Below are 13,845 nucleotides of genomic sequence, written 5' to 3'. Positions count from 1 at the left end.
AAAAGTAATTAAAAAAAAAAAACGTGGTTTGTGTGTTTTTTCATCTGTAATTTAAATGGGGCTTTACCAAGATTTCATTAGAGACCTAATTTTAGCCTAACTGGGTCAGGATGGAAGCATCAACATACGCTGTCATCTCATCTGTCAGAAGATACAGAAGGAAGTAAGATTATCACTGAAAAACTTGTGGGCTTAAATCAAAGCCCATTCCTAAAAAAGTTCTGCATTCCAAGCCAATGAGCCACCTTCAGATACATTAGGAATGCAGAAACTCAGCACAGTAGATCCCTCAGAGAAAGACATCAAGGAAACCAAATCAACTTCTCAGCTGTCTCTTTCTCACCCAGATCAAATTTGCTAGAGACTTATCACAAGTTAGCTAAAGGCTGCTTTCCTTAAAACATTAAGGTCAGTAAGTTTAGCATTTGGAACAGCATCAAAACCAAGCCCACGAAATTTGCCTGGGTTTGCATGCACATTATGATACACTCTACATATCCTCACTCTTCTGCTGGACCCTCTGCTCATCATATAGGGTTGTCAAACTATTAATACCAGCTAAAAGGAAACTTAATCATGCTTAATGTAATATGGACTAGAAAAAAGTTACAGTGAGTCAAATTCTATTATTTCTAGCATGGAATCCATATTTTATTATTATTTTCAATTTCTTGATAAAATAGTAACAGTAGTGAAGACAGACGTTTGTCTATATTGCACTCTTTATATATAAAGGAACAATACAAGACATCTATAAAAAAATATCCAAAACATATCAAAATGGACAGTTTTATTCTGAGAAGACCTATTTTAATCGGATATGTATACGAATAAATTTGTTCACCTACACATTATCCCTCAACAAAGAGAAACTAATACCTACACCTACCCCCAGGGCCTTCCACAGAAATAGAAGCACTCGTAGTTTTGTTTTAGAATTCAACTATTACATCTGATCACGTAAGCTACCATTTTTACACACAGCTCTTAAAGAGCTTTAGGTCCCTCATAGTAGCATCAGTTCAGGCAAAACTTTGATTCCAACTATATTATCTTCCAAGCCTTCTGACATAATGAGGACTGGTGAAATCTAAGCTTCAAACCAAGAAAACATTATTTCTGGAAACCCAGGAGCATGAAGAGTTTTATCTACTGTTTATCATACATTCTACGCTGCTGGGTTTCTTCCCTAACATGGTAATTCTGTATTCTATTTTACTGACAAATAAGCACAAAAACCAAATGTATGGCTACTGGAATTTCTATCCCATCTATGTGATCAATGTTCTCTTTCTGTAATAAATATTTTTCTTCAACAAATCTTTAACAATAGATCTGTGTGCACTACTAATGGAAACTGCTGTATCATCAACAGCAAGACCTACTGAAGCAACCCAGCAGAAATGATGATAGACCCAAAAGTGTGCTTGCCATTCACAGCTGAGCAAATGCTGCAGACAGCTCTTGTTTGCTGTTGGTTCCTCTATTCAGCCACAGAGAAGATCTCTTTCCCATAGGCTGTAAACAGGCCAACATCCCATGAAGCATTTAAATAAACAGCAAAAGTGAACTGGCTTATTTTTTTTATCCCTATCTCACTTCTAATGCTTTGATCACTCCTGTTTCTTCATTGCACATACCTTTAGTTCAGTATATTAAAAAAATTATCAGTAGATCTTGCTATGAAGTCAAGAGATTGCTTCAGAGGTTTGTTTATTTTGAGGCTGTTCTGTGGTTCTTTTTTTCCCTCTGGTCACTTCATAACCTTTTCCTTCTCTGGACGGTAGCATGTTTACATCTATTGCCAAGTTCTCAGAACAATGCAACTGGGTTTTATTCATACCACCACCCATAACCTCCTTCATTCTGTCATACTAGATGTCCTTGTTGGCCAGACAGACTTAGTCACAGGAAATAACGAACAAGAATAGACAGTGGCTTGACAACCTTATCATGCTAGTCTCAGAACAAATTGAATTCCAAAGGCCTTGGGAGGTTGTTGGGTCCTCTAGCCCAGACTGTAAGCAATCCATTTTCCACAGCAGCTGTGTCCACTCTACTGAATTAAAAATGCATGTGCCTATTTATTTTGTATTACAGTTTACAGGATAGCTTCATGTCAGCAGGTAATAACCTTTGCCACTTAATATTTCAGTGTATTGGAACATTCATACCATGCCATTATGAAGAGAACTCTAATGGATAAGACAGGGCCAGTCAGTACTACGAAAACATCACAGGCCACTGTCAGGAATGTAGCTAGGGTACAATGTTTAATTTTAGAGAATTTAATAGTGTGAATTTCAAGTTAAATATGCGGCGTCAACAACTTCTTGTGACCTCCAATAGCAGCTACTTTTACTTAAGTTGAGTCAGGATGATGACTTGGCTGCAACATAACATGAGATGGTCTGTATACTGCATTATTTTTAAAGAAACATCAGTAAATGTACTTCGATGGGTCTTAAATATTTAAAAAAAAAAAATCAAACAAGAATCTTCCATCTTGACTGTACTGTTTAATCAGGACCCATGACATACAGGATGTATTTTGCAATTTAATAAATAAATTCATTAAAATTAAAAAAAAAATATCAAGCTTCCCCCATTGGAAAAAGGTTCCATAAGTTACTTGCATTTTTAAATGCTTTACTGCCACTTGAAAGGATTACTCTAAAGGCTTAAAGGCTCATTAGTCTCATTTTCACACATATAATGTCCAATTACTTGAGAGCCTCAATGAGCATGCTTCAAAGCATTTTACTTCATGACAGAATAAGATCATTGCATGACCTACCTCTTTCACCTTTCTAAAATTTGACATGTGTATATTCTTCAGTATTCACAATGCATTAAAAATCCCTTCAGCTATAGGTCTTTTTAAGTCTTTATTCATACTTCTTGACTCTAATCATCATACCAGCAGGTACAAAGATGGTAGGCAATAGCATATCCTGCTTTGGGAGCACAAGCTTTTATCATTCCATTTGTTTTCAGAATATAATTTACCAAAAGGAAAAAAGCATACATACGTCTGTATGTACACTACATTTAATGATGACAACAACAAAATTACAGTGACTTTCCTACATCAGTTTAAGCACCTGAGAAACCCAACCAACTAGCCTTGATTAAATACTGTCAGAAGTCTGAGCTCCAGTCAGATCTCAAGCTTATATAAAATTCCAGACATACCACAAATAAAAACTGTAGAGCAAAAAGATTTATTATGTTTAACATTCCACTGTCAATGTCTTTTAAAAACACTGACTCCTGAAAGAAAATAACTAAACTTCACTAAACTGCAGTTGTTTAATAGTCTCCTCTGAAGTAGAGGGAAGAAAAGAAAAGGAAAAAAAAAAAAAAGAAAAAGAAAAAAGTGTAGAGCAGAGGGAGGAATGTCATAATAGGAAAGAAATTAATTGCTGAGATGTGCCAAAATATAGGCACATCCAAAATGCAAGATATTTAAGTATGAATAGAAAGATAAAATAGACTTTTCAGTGGCTTTTCTACTCGTCAATGAAGTTATGACTGAAAGAAAAACAACCCAATACTTTTTTTCATGCCATACAACTTAAAAGTTATGTTTGGAAGAACAGCTGGAAAAAGAAGTAGCAGCGTGCTTCACAAATTATAATCTTCTGCTGTCCCCTAGTGGCACCGTAACTTGTTTCAGAAAATTGATCAAAGAATATTTTGAACGGCAGGCTGCATAGGCTACAGAACAGAAAGCGTTAATATAAATTAAAAGCCAGAATAAATCAGTTCTGCAGACAACTGCTACAAGTAGCTCTTATTTACATAGATTTTTCGAAACTAAAGCCCAAAGGAAAACACTTGTGATCTAGTATTTTAAATTACAGACTTTTCTAAGAGACTGTGACAAAAAGACAGCAAAAAAAACCCTCAAGATGTGCCAATTCTGCACTATAAACTAAAAGCGTTACTGGACAACACCCAGATTTTCTTCATATTACTTATCAAAAATGCAGGAGTTGCAATTTATGTTCTTCAGCAGGATAAAATGCAAATAAAATGCTACTTAGGGAACATGGTGGCCTTAACCACTTAAAATAAAAGATAATTAAAAAAAAATAATTCTATTTCATCTTAGATACAGCTTTGCAAAACTGCAATACAGATGTGAGAACACATTCTCAATTACTAGCCTTAGGTTTTTTAGCTCCATCTCCAAAATAATTTCACTCTTGATTTTCATATTTACTTTTGTATCACAGAATAATTTGATTTCAAAAGTAAACAGTATTTGGCATCCCAGTTTTAATTACAGTTTAACAGTCTCTTAATTAGCTGAGATATTTAATTTAGCTTTCATTCTGTGCAATTACACACTCTCATAACCCATGAAAATTTGTAATTAGCTCTAACCTCATTAATGAGGACTACTAAACTGCAGTCAGTTCATTTTTATCAAGTTTCTAAAAGAAAATACAAGCTTCCCATACCAATTGTGGCTACTGAAAACAAGTGAAGTTTCCTACTCAACATTTTCACAGGTAAGTACACTCTCAAGTATCCACATCCAAAATTGCACTTGGCATATTTACTTAGTGCATGCTATTCACTTACAACTCTAGACATCTCCACTGTTGTATTGTCAAAGACTTATTTCATGCCCTTAAGTTCAGTAAACAACTCCCTTTCCAGGACTGCTTTACTTTAAGGACAGAGAGCCCCTATGTTTCTCCAAAATGAAAGACCAGTGTAGGTAGAACATTCCTGGATCTTTGCATCAGATTAAGAAACAGAAAGTACCAATAAAGCTTTTCCCACAGAAGGAAATTGCTTTCAACATCATTCACTCCCACGTACTCCCAATTTCAGTAAAGTTTGGCAATTAAAAAGTTAACATGAAAGGAAATGTAAACAGCAGCCTAGGAAGCAAGGGGCAGGCATTCAGCACAGCACATGGCCTCCAGACAGACCTTCTGCCTCAATCTGCTGTAGTGATTAAGCAATCACAGAAAGTTGTATTTAAGAAGTTCCTGAAGACTGACACTTAAGGTTGCAAGGCTAACATCCTTGTCAGGGTGATGTGTTACTAGAAACACTATGGAAAAGGGGAGTTACTTACTCTAAACCTACTTAAAACTGCTCTTCTCAGTCTCTAATGAGAAACAGAAAAAGGCCTGAGGATTATAACTCAAGGAAGAGGATGTCCCTGTTCACTGCAGGGCGGTTGGACTAGATGACTTTTGGAGGTCCCTTCCAACCCAAACCAATCTATGATGCTATGAAGGTGCTTTAACTCAGTGATGAGGCCTCCTACAAACTGCCAGTTTAAAAAATGTGCCAAATACATTGCTTTCCTTCCCATAATGACAGTATGCCACCAAAAAAAAAAAAAAATTACAAACCTTCTGTAGAAACCATACAGGATTAAATTAAAAACAGAGTGGGGGAAAAAAAACCCAAACAATAATACACATAAACAAACAAACACCCAACAAACAGAAAAACCAAACAAAAACTAAACAAACCAAAACCAAACTCCAGAATTTAACTTAGCCTATGTGGTTTTTTTTTCTCAATTTTCACGCAAGAGATTATACCTAGATTTTAATTTAGACATTCAGCAACATGTTTTAGATGATTTTGTATAACAAACATGACTGATTTGAGATTGGTAAGCATAATGCTCATCTAAAAGAAGGGCTGGAAGGAGGACCTGGGGAACTACAGACCTGTCAGCCTGACCTTGGTGCCAGGGAAGGTCATGGCGCAGATCATCTTGAGTGCCATTATGCAGCATGTGCAGGGCAACCAGGTGATCCGGCCCAGCCAGCATGGGTTCACAAAGGACACATCCTGCTTGACAAACCTGATCTATTTCTATGACAAGGTGACCTGCCTAGTGGATGAGGGGAAAGGCTGTTATTTTCCTGGACTCTTTAGTAAAGCCTTTCACATTGTCTCCCACAGCATTCTCCTGAAAAAAAGTGGCTCCTAATGGCTTGGATGGGTGGACACTTCCCTCATTTAAAAAACTGCCTGGGTGGCTGAGCCCAAAGAGTGGTGGTGAATGGAGTTATGTCCAGTTGGCAGCCAGTTACCAGTGGTGTTGCCCAGGGTTCAGTACTGGGTCCAGTCTTGTTTAGTATCTTTATCAACAATCTGGATGAGGAGATTGAGCGCATTCTCAGTCCGTTTGCAAATGACACCAAATTGGGTGGGAGTGTTGATCTGCTTGAGGCATCTGGACAGGCTGGGTTGATGGGCTGAGGTCAGTTGTATGAGGTTTAACAAGCCAAGTGCTGGGTCCTGCACTTGGGTCATGCCAACACCATGCAACTCTACAGGTTTAGGGAAGAGTGGATGGAAAGCTGTCCAGCAGAAAAGGATGTGGGGGTGCTGGTTGGCAGCTGTATGAACATGAGAAATTGGAGTTCTCAGGCGGTCAAGAAGGCAAACAGCATCCTGGTCTATATCAGGAACAGTGTGGTCAGCAGGAGTAGGGAAGTGATCGTGCCCCTGTACTTGGCATGGTGAAGCTGCACCTTGAGTAGTGTGTTCAGTTTTGGCCCCTCACTACAAGAAGGAGATTGAGTTACTGGAATGTGTCCAGAGAGTGCAATGAAGCTGATGAAGGGTCTGAAGAACAAGACTTATGAGGAGTGTCTGAAGCCACTGGGATTGTTTATCATGAAGAAGAGGAGGCTGAAAGGAGACCTTCTTGCTCTCTACAACTACCTGAAAGGAGGTTGTAGTAAGGTGGGCATTGGTCACTTCACCATAATGTCAAGTGACAGAATGAGAGGAAATGGCCTCCAATTGTGCCAGGGAAAGTTTAGATTGGGTATTAGAAAAAAATTTCTGTACTGAAAGAGTGGTCAAGCACTGGAACAGGCTGCCCAGGGAGGTGGTGGAGTCACGGTCCCTGGAAGCGTTCAGAAAAACATGCAGACATGGCACTTGGGGACACAGTTTAATGACCGTGATGGTGTTAGGTCAATGGTTGAACTCGATGATGTTGGGAGGTCTTTTCCAACCTAAATGATTCTATGATTCGCCAATTCTGTCCACAGATAGTTATTTAAAAAAATAATTAATATTTAAAACATTTTTTTAATTACTACTCTCTTTTATTATAACAAATAGACAGGAAAATGGAGAGCACAGGACAAGATGAGGCAGAAATGTTACCAACTACAACGAAAACCTGGCTAGAATTTACACATGATGAAAGGGGGCTGCAAGTGCACACTCCATCTACAGTCACCATCTGCTCCAGGAAGACTGGTTTCAAACTCCTATAGTTCAGAGTGCTGAAGCCCTATTCTGAGCAACTGACCTGTCATTAGGTTTGACAACTGCCTGTACTGCAAACCGTACTACAAATTAAGTTACATACAAGAGCTAATGCCATGTCTTGCATTTTGGCCTTAAGACAATTGCATAAACATTTTGATCTATACAATAATGGCTCCTCTTGCTCTTAAAAAACTACTTCAGAGATCAAGGACCAGGTTGTATTTGGGTAGTCTTAAATAATCAAAATAGTCTTTTGGTGATAATAACCTTTCTTTCTTTCCAATTTATAACTTGATTTTTTTTTCGAATGAGACCCTAGCCAATTATCTGTCTCTATAGTGATCTAGTTTTCAACATCAATATCTTAATGAAAAGTGAAAACCAACCTGGCTGTTCTTCCCACTCTGTGGATGTATGTATTTGCATCTTCTGGACAATCAAACTGAATGACCCAGTTCACTGCTGGAAAATCTGGGTAAAGAAAAAAAAAAAAAAGATCACCAAAAATTTAAGCTCATTGTACTCAAAAACTTCCTATTCAAGAGCAAACACATTATTTTGGAGCATGAATTCCTGTAAGAACCATCATTTAGACAAATTTACAGACACTGGGTGCAACTTCTGAAATAAAAATAAAATTAACTGCATGTATTCACATATCATAAACAATCATTCTCTTCATCACAGAAAGCTAAAATTAATGGTGCATTCATTTCCTAAATTATGACAGTGCACTGAATGGAATATAATTTCACACTTGACAAGAGCAGACATGCTTTGTGTCACACATGATAAAATACCACTAAGTTTAATAATAACAATATCTGACCCACTTTTCAAATATGGTATCGATATCCTACACCACCATGGTTTAAAGTTAGTTGTGGCAAGGCAGCACTACCTCAGCTGCCCACATTAGAAATAGCATAGTCTCAAAGACAGGAGGGCATGATCAAGCCTGACAAAGAAGTCAACACTGAATGTGAGCATCATTAATAAGCATTTTCCAACTGCTTCTCCTCACCCAGCAGCAATAGGCTTTGCATTGGAGTCGGTTGGTGTTCTCCTGACCAAGTCTGTACATGCACTGTATTCCACAATTATACCTGCACCCAACCAATCATACCCACATTAGATCCTCCCTAGTGAGATTTTAGCACTGTAGAAGGTATGATAAACAGCTTTCATTCCTGCATCCAGCTTGTAAAATACCTTCCTTCCTTTTGCAGAATGCTGTCAAAACCTTACATTTTGGACAATAGGAGTTTGCTTTCTGAAAGAACAAGAGAAATTCTGAAAAGGCTCGCATCATACCTAAATTCCTCCAAGTACTAAAAGAAAAGAGAAGGTAGCCAAAATATAAAGTTGTAAAATCCTAATTCAGCAGGTAATGACCAGAGTAAAGACACTCAAGCCAGAACAGGCTCCATAAATATTCTTGCTTGTTCCCTCATCTACGTTTCTGCCTCCTTAAGAATACAATCCTATAATACCACTTATAGTTCAGACGTTAAAATTTCTTCAGGTTTTCATTTCTACATACTGGTGGGTTAGTAATTTTTCATATCCTTTAGGATAACTCATAGGATACAGGCATACAAGAAATTCTTGAAAAGTGCCAAAATCTCACCTTATAGTGTGTAGTAAGCAAATACATCACTACTTCCATTTTCTCTCAATCCAGATTTTTATTCCAGAATGCGGCTGGAAAAACTAGGTTGTCCACAGATTTTTATAACTAACTAACTTCCAGCTTACACTGACTACCTCACTAACAAATGCCATTACAAAACTAATGACAACACTAAGTCTTTCAGGGACAAAAATATAAAATAAGCAGAAACGAAGTAGGCATCTTCAGTAAAGAAACAGCAGAACCCTAAGAAGTCTGTCTCTGCTGAGATACTCTAATGAGGTCTTAAGCAAACTACAGCTTCATTTCTTAAAAATCAAGCTGGTCTTCAGAACACAAAGGCTGATAAAAACTCAATAGGGTGAGACTATCACTTAGTGAACAACTATTGCTTCTGTGGGTACATACCCAGGCCACGAGCTGCAATATCTGTAGCGAAAAGTACTGCTGCCTTTTTCCGAACAAAACAAGTGTAGACTTCCATTCTCTTCATCTGATGCTGCTTGCCATGGAGGGCCAGTACAGTAAGACCAGGCTGAAGCTTACAGAACACTCTGAATAGATACTGGACCTACTCAACAAATCAGAAAAATAAACAAAATAAAATAAAAACCCCAAACCTTACCAGTCAATGTTAAACTTGTTAAGATCATATCCAGTATATAGAAGCACATCAAGTAAAATACACTTTTCTCCACATCATAGACAAGAGATGATATTTTGAGACTTTGTCACATGCTCAGGTACTAAAAGAGGCGATTAACTTCAGCAAAAGATTGGTGTGCCTTTTGATGCCTTTTCCTAAAAGGAACCAGAGTAGGTAACTGCAAACATGACTTGGGATGTTACTAGTCAGGCTGTACACAAGGGACTGAAAAACCCCAAGTCCATCACAAGCACTGCTTTTAGATAATACTGGAGGAATGTACGGTGCCATGCTTGCCATTCAAAGCAATCTACAGAGTCTTGGTTTGACATTCTAAGCATCAGCAGCACCTCTTGTCAAAGCACTCTTTATTCTTACACACTGTACTGTGTTGCAGCATTTGTTTACATTAAGCAGCTATCATTTTTTTAAGAAAACAGTTACAAAAGCAGTGTATATTGTGGGGACAGCTGCAGCTCAGAATTTCTGTACAACTAAGCCTACTACCTCACTGTACTCCCCAGCTAACCACTAAACAAAAATATTCTAACCTCTTGCACAAGTGGAAGAACTGCAATGAATATTTGCTACACCACTGTATGTTGTACAATACTTGATAGATTCAGTAGGTATAGGAATACCTGTGCCATATACACATACACAAATGTGGTAGTTTAGGACTATGCTTTTAAAATTTTTCACAGATCTTAGCAGGAAGCAGTAAAAATGTAAATAAATCACTATTGGGTGTAAAACGGAAATTAATGATTGTTCTAAACAATTCCATTGGAGGGATATCTCCCATAAGATTTGGTTCCCAAAACAGTTCTGTTCCGTTCTCTTTTTGCTTCTTCGCTGGGGAGACAACAACCGGCTTACTGGCCTTGGCTGCATCGCTTTTATTTTTAGCTAAGTCTAACATACCTCTGCTTCTTTCTCTCTTCCCTTTGTACAGGGGAGTCAGGGAGGGGGAGGCAGGGAGGCAGCTTTCCCTGGTCTTTTGGCCAGGGAAAGGGGTCCTTGTGCTGTTTTATTGACTGTAAATACCTGTAAATATTGTAAATACTGTATATTTGTATATATTCATTGCATTCCATTGTGAATTGTAGTTTTGCTTGTAAATACAGCTCCATTTGCTTCCAAACTGAGCTAGTCTGCTAAAATTAATGTTGGAGGGGGAATTTTCAACCCACCACAACAAATAACATCAATAGTCCCAGCACATTTATACAAGTAGGTATTTGAAGGATTGCCTCCTATATAACCATAAGAAAAACCCTTCCCTGCACTATTTCACAATTACAATTTTTTATACTGGTAATTTCAGAGCGTGTAAAGAAAGTAGGTAGAACTACTAAAATATTTTGTAATCCAACTATGAAATGCATCATAAAACAAAACTTAAAAATAGCTTGCCCTTAGTGACATAGCTTTTAGCATTCATTTTTAACAGCAGAGCACAAAAATGGCTGAGGACACTGAGGTCCTCCAGCACCTTCCTGCATGGAGCCTGGGTCACTGACCTTCCCAGCACTCAGGCCCTGCATGACATGCTTACAGGAGTAGGTGCTATTTGGCTCCTTTCCCAATTTCCTGTTGCAAACTAGTCCAGAATCTCACCTCTGACACCCTGACATCTACATGAATATCTTCATTTTTCAAGTTTTAAAATGCTACACACAGGGGAATGGGTGGAATAGCCATACCTCTTTACAGCTTGCAAAAAACACAATGGTCTTCTTTTTCAAGTGACTTCTCAGGAAAGAATATAACATGTTTACTTTTTGCTGAAGCTCACAAACAACGTAGTTCTGATCCAAAGTTGCCGGTGTGCTGAAAACAAACCCCAAAAGTATGTTTAGATTCCCTTAGTTCCCAAATCATCTACAATATGAAAGAAGGGAAGAGAGAGAATATACAGGCATACACTTGTCTAGAGAGTTGTCTAACCTTTATTTTAAGTCAAGAGTATCTGACAAATACCCGGAAAAAGGAGAAAAGAAGAATCAGGCTGAAAAGTTCTCCCAGTCTGAGGAAAAAGTCTTGGCAGCTCCACAAAAAAAGCTGCTCTTGAAAAATGAATCAATTTCCTCACTCAAAGCCAGTGGGGAGAGGTGGACAACTTTTGACATTACTTCTAAATTAATTTACTGCTCTTTCCATGTCTAAGCAGTGACATTCAAATTGCCTTGACTTAAAATACAGTCTTTTCTACTAATCCTATTAAAGCATCATTTGTGCTTAAGGCAATGTCAAAACACAGTCTAATCATGCACAAAAAAAAGCATTGATGTACTTCTACTGATTAAATCCTGACATGCAAAGTGACTTTGTAAAGCTCCGAACCGTCATCTTAACTCACCTTTCCTTTCTTTACAAAGTAAGATTAAAAAAAAAAAATTCTTTTGCATATTTGCCCTTGAAATCTATCTAAATGCTCATCTCTTGCAGTCCCTCTCTGGTTCACTCTAAGCAGACCAAAGGTATTCAAAATCATTTTACTAAAGGTGACCACTTGGGAGGACAAAATTACAAGACATTCCTCCAATTCTTATTCTGCTATTCAATCTAATTATACCACAGTACCTTTCACTTTCTAAGCCTTTCAGAGGAAAGTGCTTCCCTAAGGTAATAACCTGTTACATACCAAGGCAGTAAATTCTAAAGGAAATTAATACTTTCCTTTTGTTGATTCATTTTATTATCTAATTGCCCTCTCCCAAATATTTTAAAACATTAAATGTACTTTAAAATAGACTTCACAAAAAATGTGAGATCTGTGAGACACATGTATAGTCAGTCCTCAAAATGAAGAGTACATACTACGCTTGTACATCTTCTTCTCCTAAGAGAATATTAAGCACACTATTATTTCCTGGCAGTCATGCCTTTGATAGTGCCACCAATTAAAAAAAAAAGGTATTTGCAGAACAATAAAGAAATAAATCAAACAGTTAAAACTGCCTCAAGATTTAAACTGGTTCTAGTGTTCATTTTGCTGATGATTTCTCATTTGCTCTTGGGAAAGCCATTTTTATCACTGTGCTCCACTTTCCTCTTGCATCTTATGTGTGGAAACACACGCATATTTCATAGAAGAGCTGAAAAATAATCATACATGTTCATAAGTAATTTGACCCTTAGGTGATTGAGCCCACAGAAATGCAAAATAGTAAACAATGTAATAATAATAGCAAATCTCAAGAAAAAAGTGTGCCAAAAAACACTGTACACATTTTTTCATTTAGCGAAGGAATTTTTTTGAGCTTGTCAGAACACATACTTCACTTCTAGCAAGGGCCTTCCATTCCAGCCCAACCTATGTGGCGTGACAAATTTATTTTGTGTGTGCAGGTCTAGAATAATGAACTAACACCACATGCTCTCCTTTCGAGTATCTCAGAGTTGTGCACTTGCCCACTGGGGTACAGCCAACAGAAGAACTGTGTGCAACACATATGATGATTCTGCAGTAAGAATGCATGCTAGAAGGCAAGGAAGCCAAACAACAAAAAAAACAGCAATTCAGAAGTGAGTGCTGTTACACCCAGGACACACCACCACCCAAGCTATAATCCATTCTGATGTTTGCTCCTGAGGAAAAAAAAAAATAGTTGGAAAAGATTTCTGATAAGCCACAAGAAAAGTGCAGCTTCAGCCTCCCAGGAATCAATCAGTCAGAATTAGTGTTCCTTTATCTGGGAATTCGTTGCTTTCAGGAAGGCACACAACAGGATCAGATACTGAGGGAAGGAGGAAGATGTACGAGGCAACTTCTGATTCAAGGAAACAACAGGCAGAGAAGCAGCTAAGTAGGGTCACCATCTGTTTAACATTCATTCAACTCCTCTCTTCCTTCCCCCCAAAAGAAAACATTATCCTAACATACCTGAATTTGGCTTTCTCATGAACCCAGACATATTCTGGATCTTTCAGACTCAGTCTTGCAAGGTCCTTCACGGATTTTGTTTGTGTTGCAGAAAAAAGCAAGGTCTGGCGTTTCTTAGGCAGATTTTCTATGATTGCATTCATTGTATCAGCAAACCCCATGTCTAGAATTCTGTCAGCTTCATCAAGAACTGAATTGAGAGACAGAATTGATAATAATCATACATACAAACAATAATAATCATACATTAAATCCCTATGGTACAAAAATCCATGCCTACTTAGACTGCCAAGGTGAACTTAACTACTGTGAATGACAGAATTTTCTTCAGATATTCAGGTACTCCATGAAAGACATTTTTAGAAAAACAGCAAGTCATAGCATTTCCCAATATCTATGCAC

At 37.7% G+C, this 13,845-nt stretch overlaps 1 protein-coding gene across 1 annotated transcript in view; it reads right to left on the bottom strand.

Annotated features, from left to right (window-relative positions):
* DDX10 (DEAD-box helicase 10) overlaps window positions 1-13,845 on the bottom strand; it is a 181,541-nt gene that overhangs the window by 155,975 nt on the left and 11,721 nt on the right. Inside the window, exons 6-9 of the mRNA XM_054385008.1 lie at window positions 13,444-13,633; window positions 11,261-11,387; window positions 9,317-9,479; window positions 7,662-7,746 (exon numbers count right to left, since the gene is read on the bottom strand). Coding sequence (XP_054240983.1) covers window positions 7,662-7,746; window positions 9,317-9,479; window positions 11,261-11,387; window positions 13,444-13,633 — 565 coding nt within the window. The remainder of the gene's footprint in view (window positions 1-7,661; window positions 7,747-9,316; window positions 9,480-11,260; window positions 11,388-13,443; window positions 13,634-13,845) is intronic.

Source organism: Indicator indicator, chromosome 1 (assembly GCF_027791375.1).
Source record: "Indicator indicator isolate 239-I01 chromosome 1, UM_Iind_1.1, whole genome shotgun sequence".
Classification (NCBI taxonomy): Eukaryota; Metazoa; Chordata; class Aves; order Piciformes; family Indicatoridae; genus Indicator; species Indicator indicator.
Note: the sequence above shows the minus strand (reverse complement) of the source record. Positions and strands in the feature narration are given on the sequence as shown.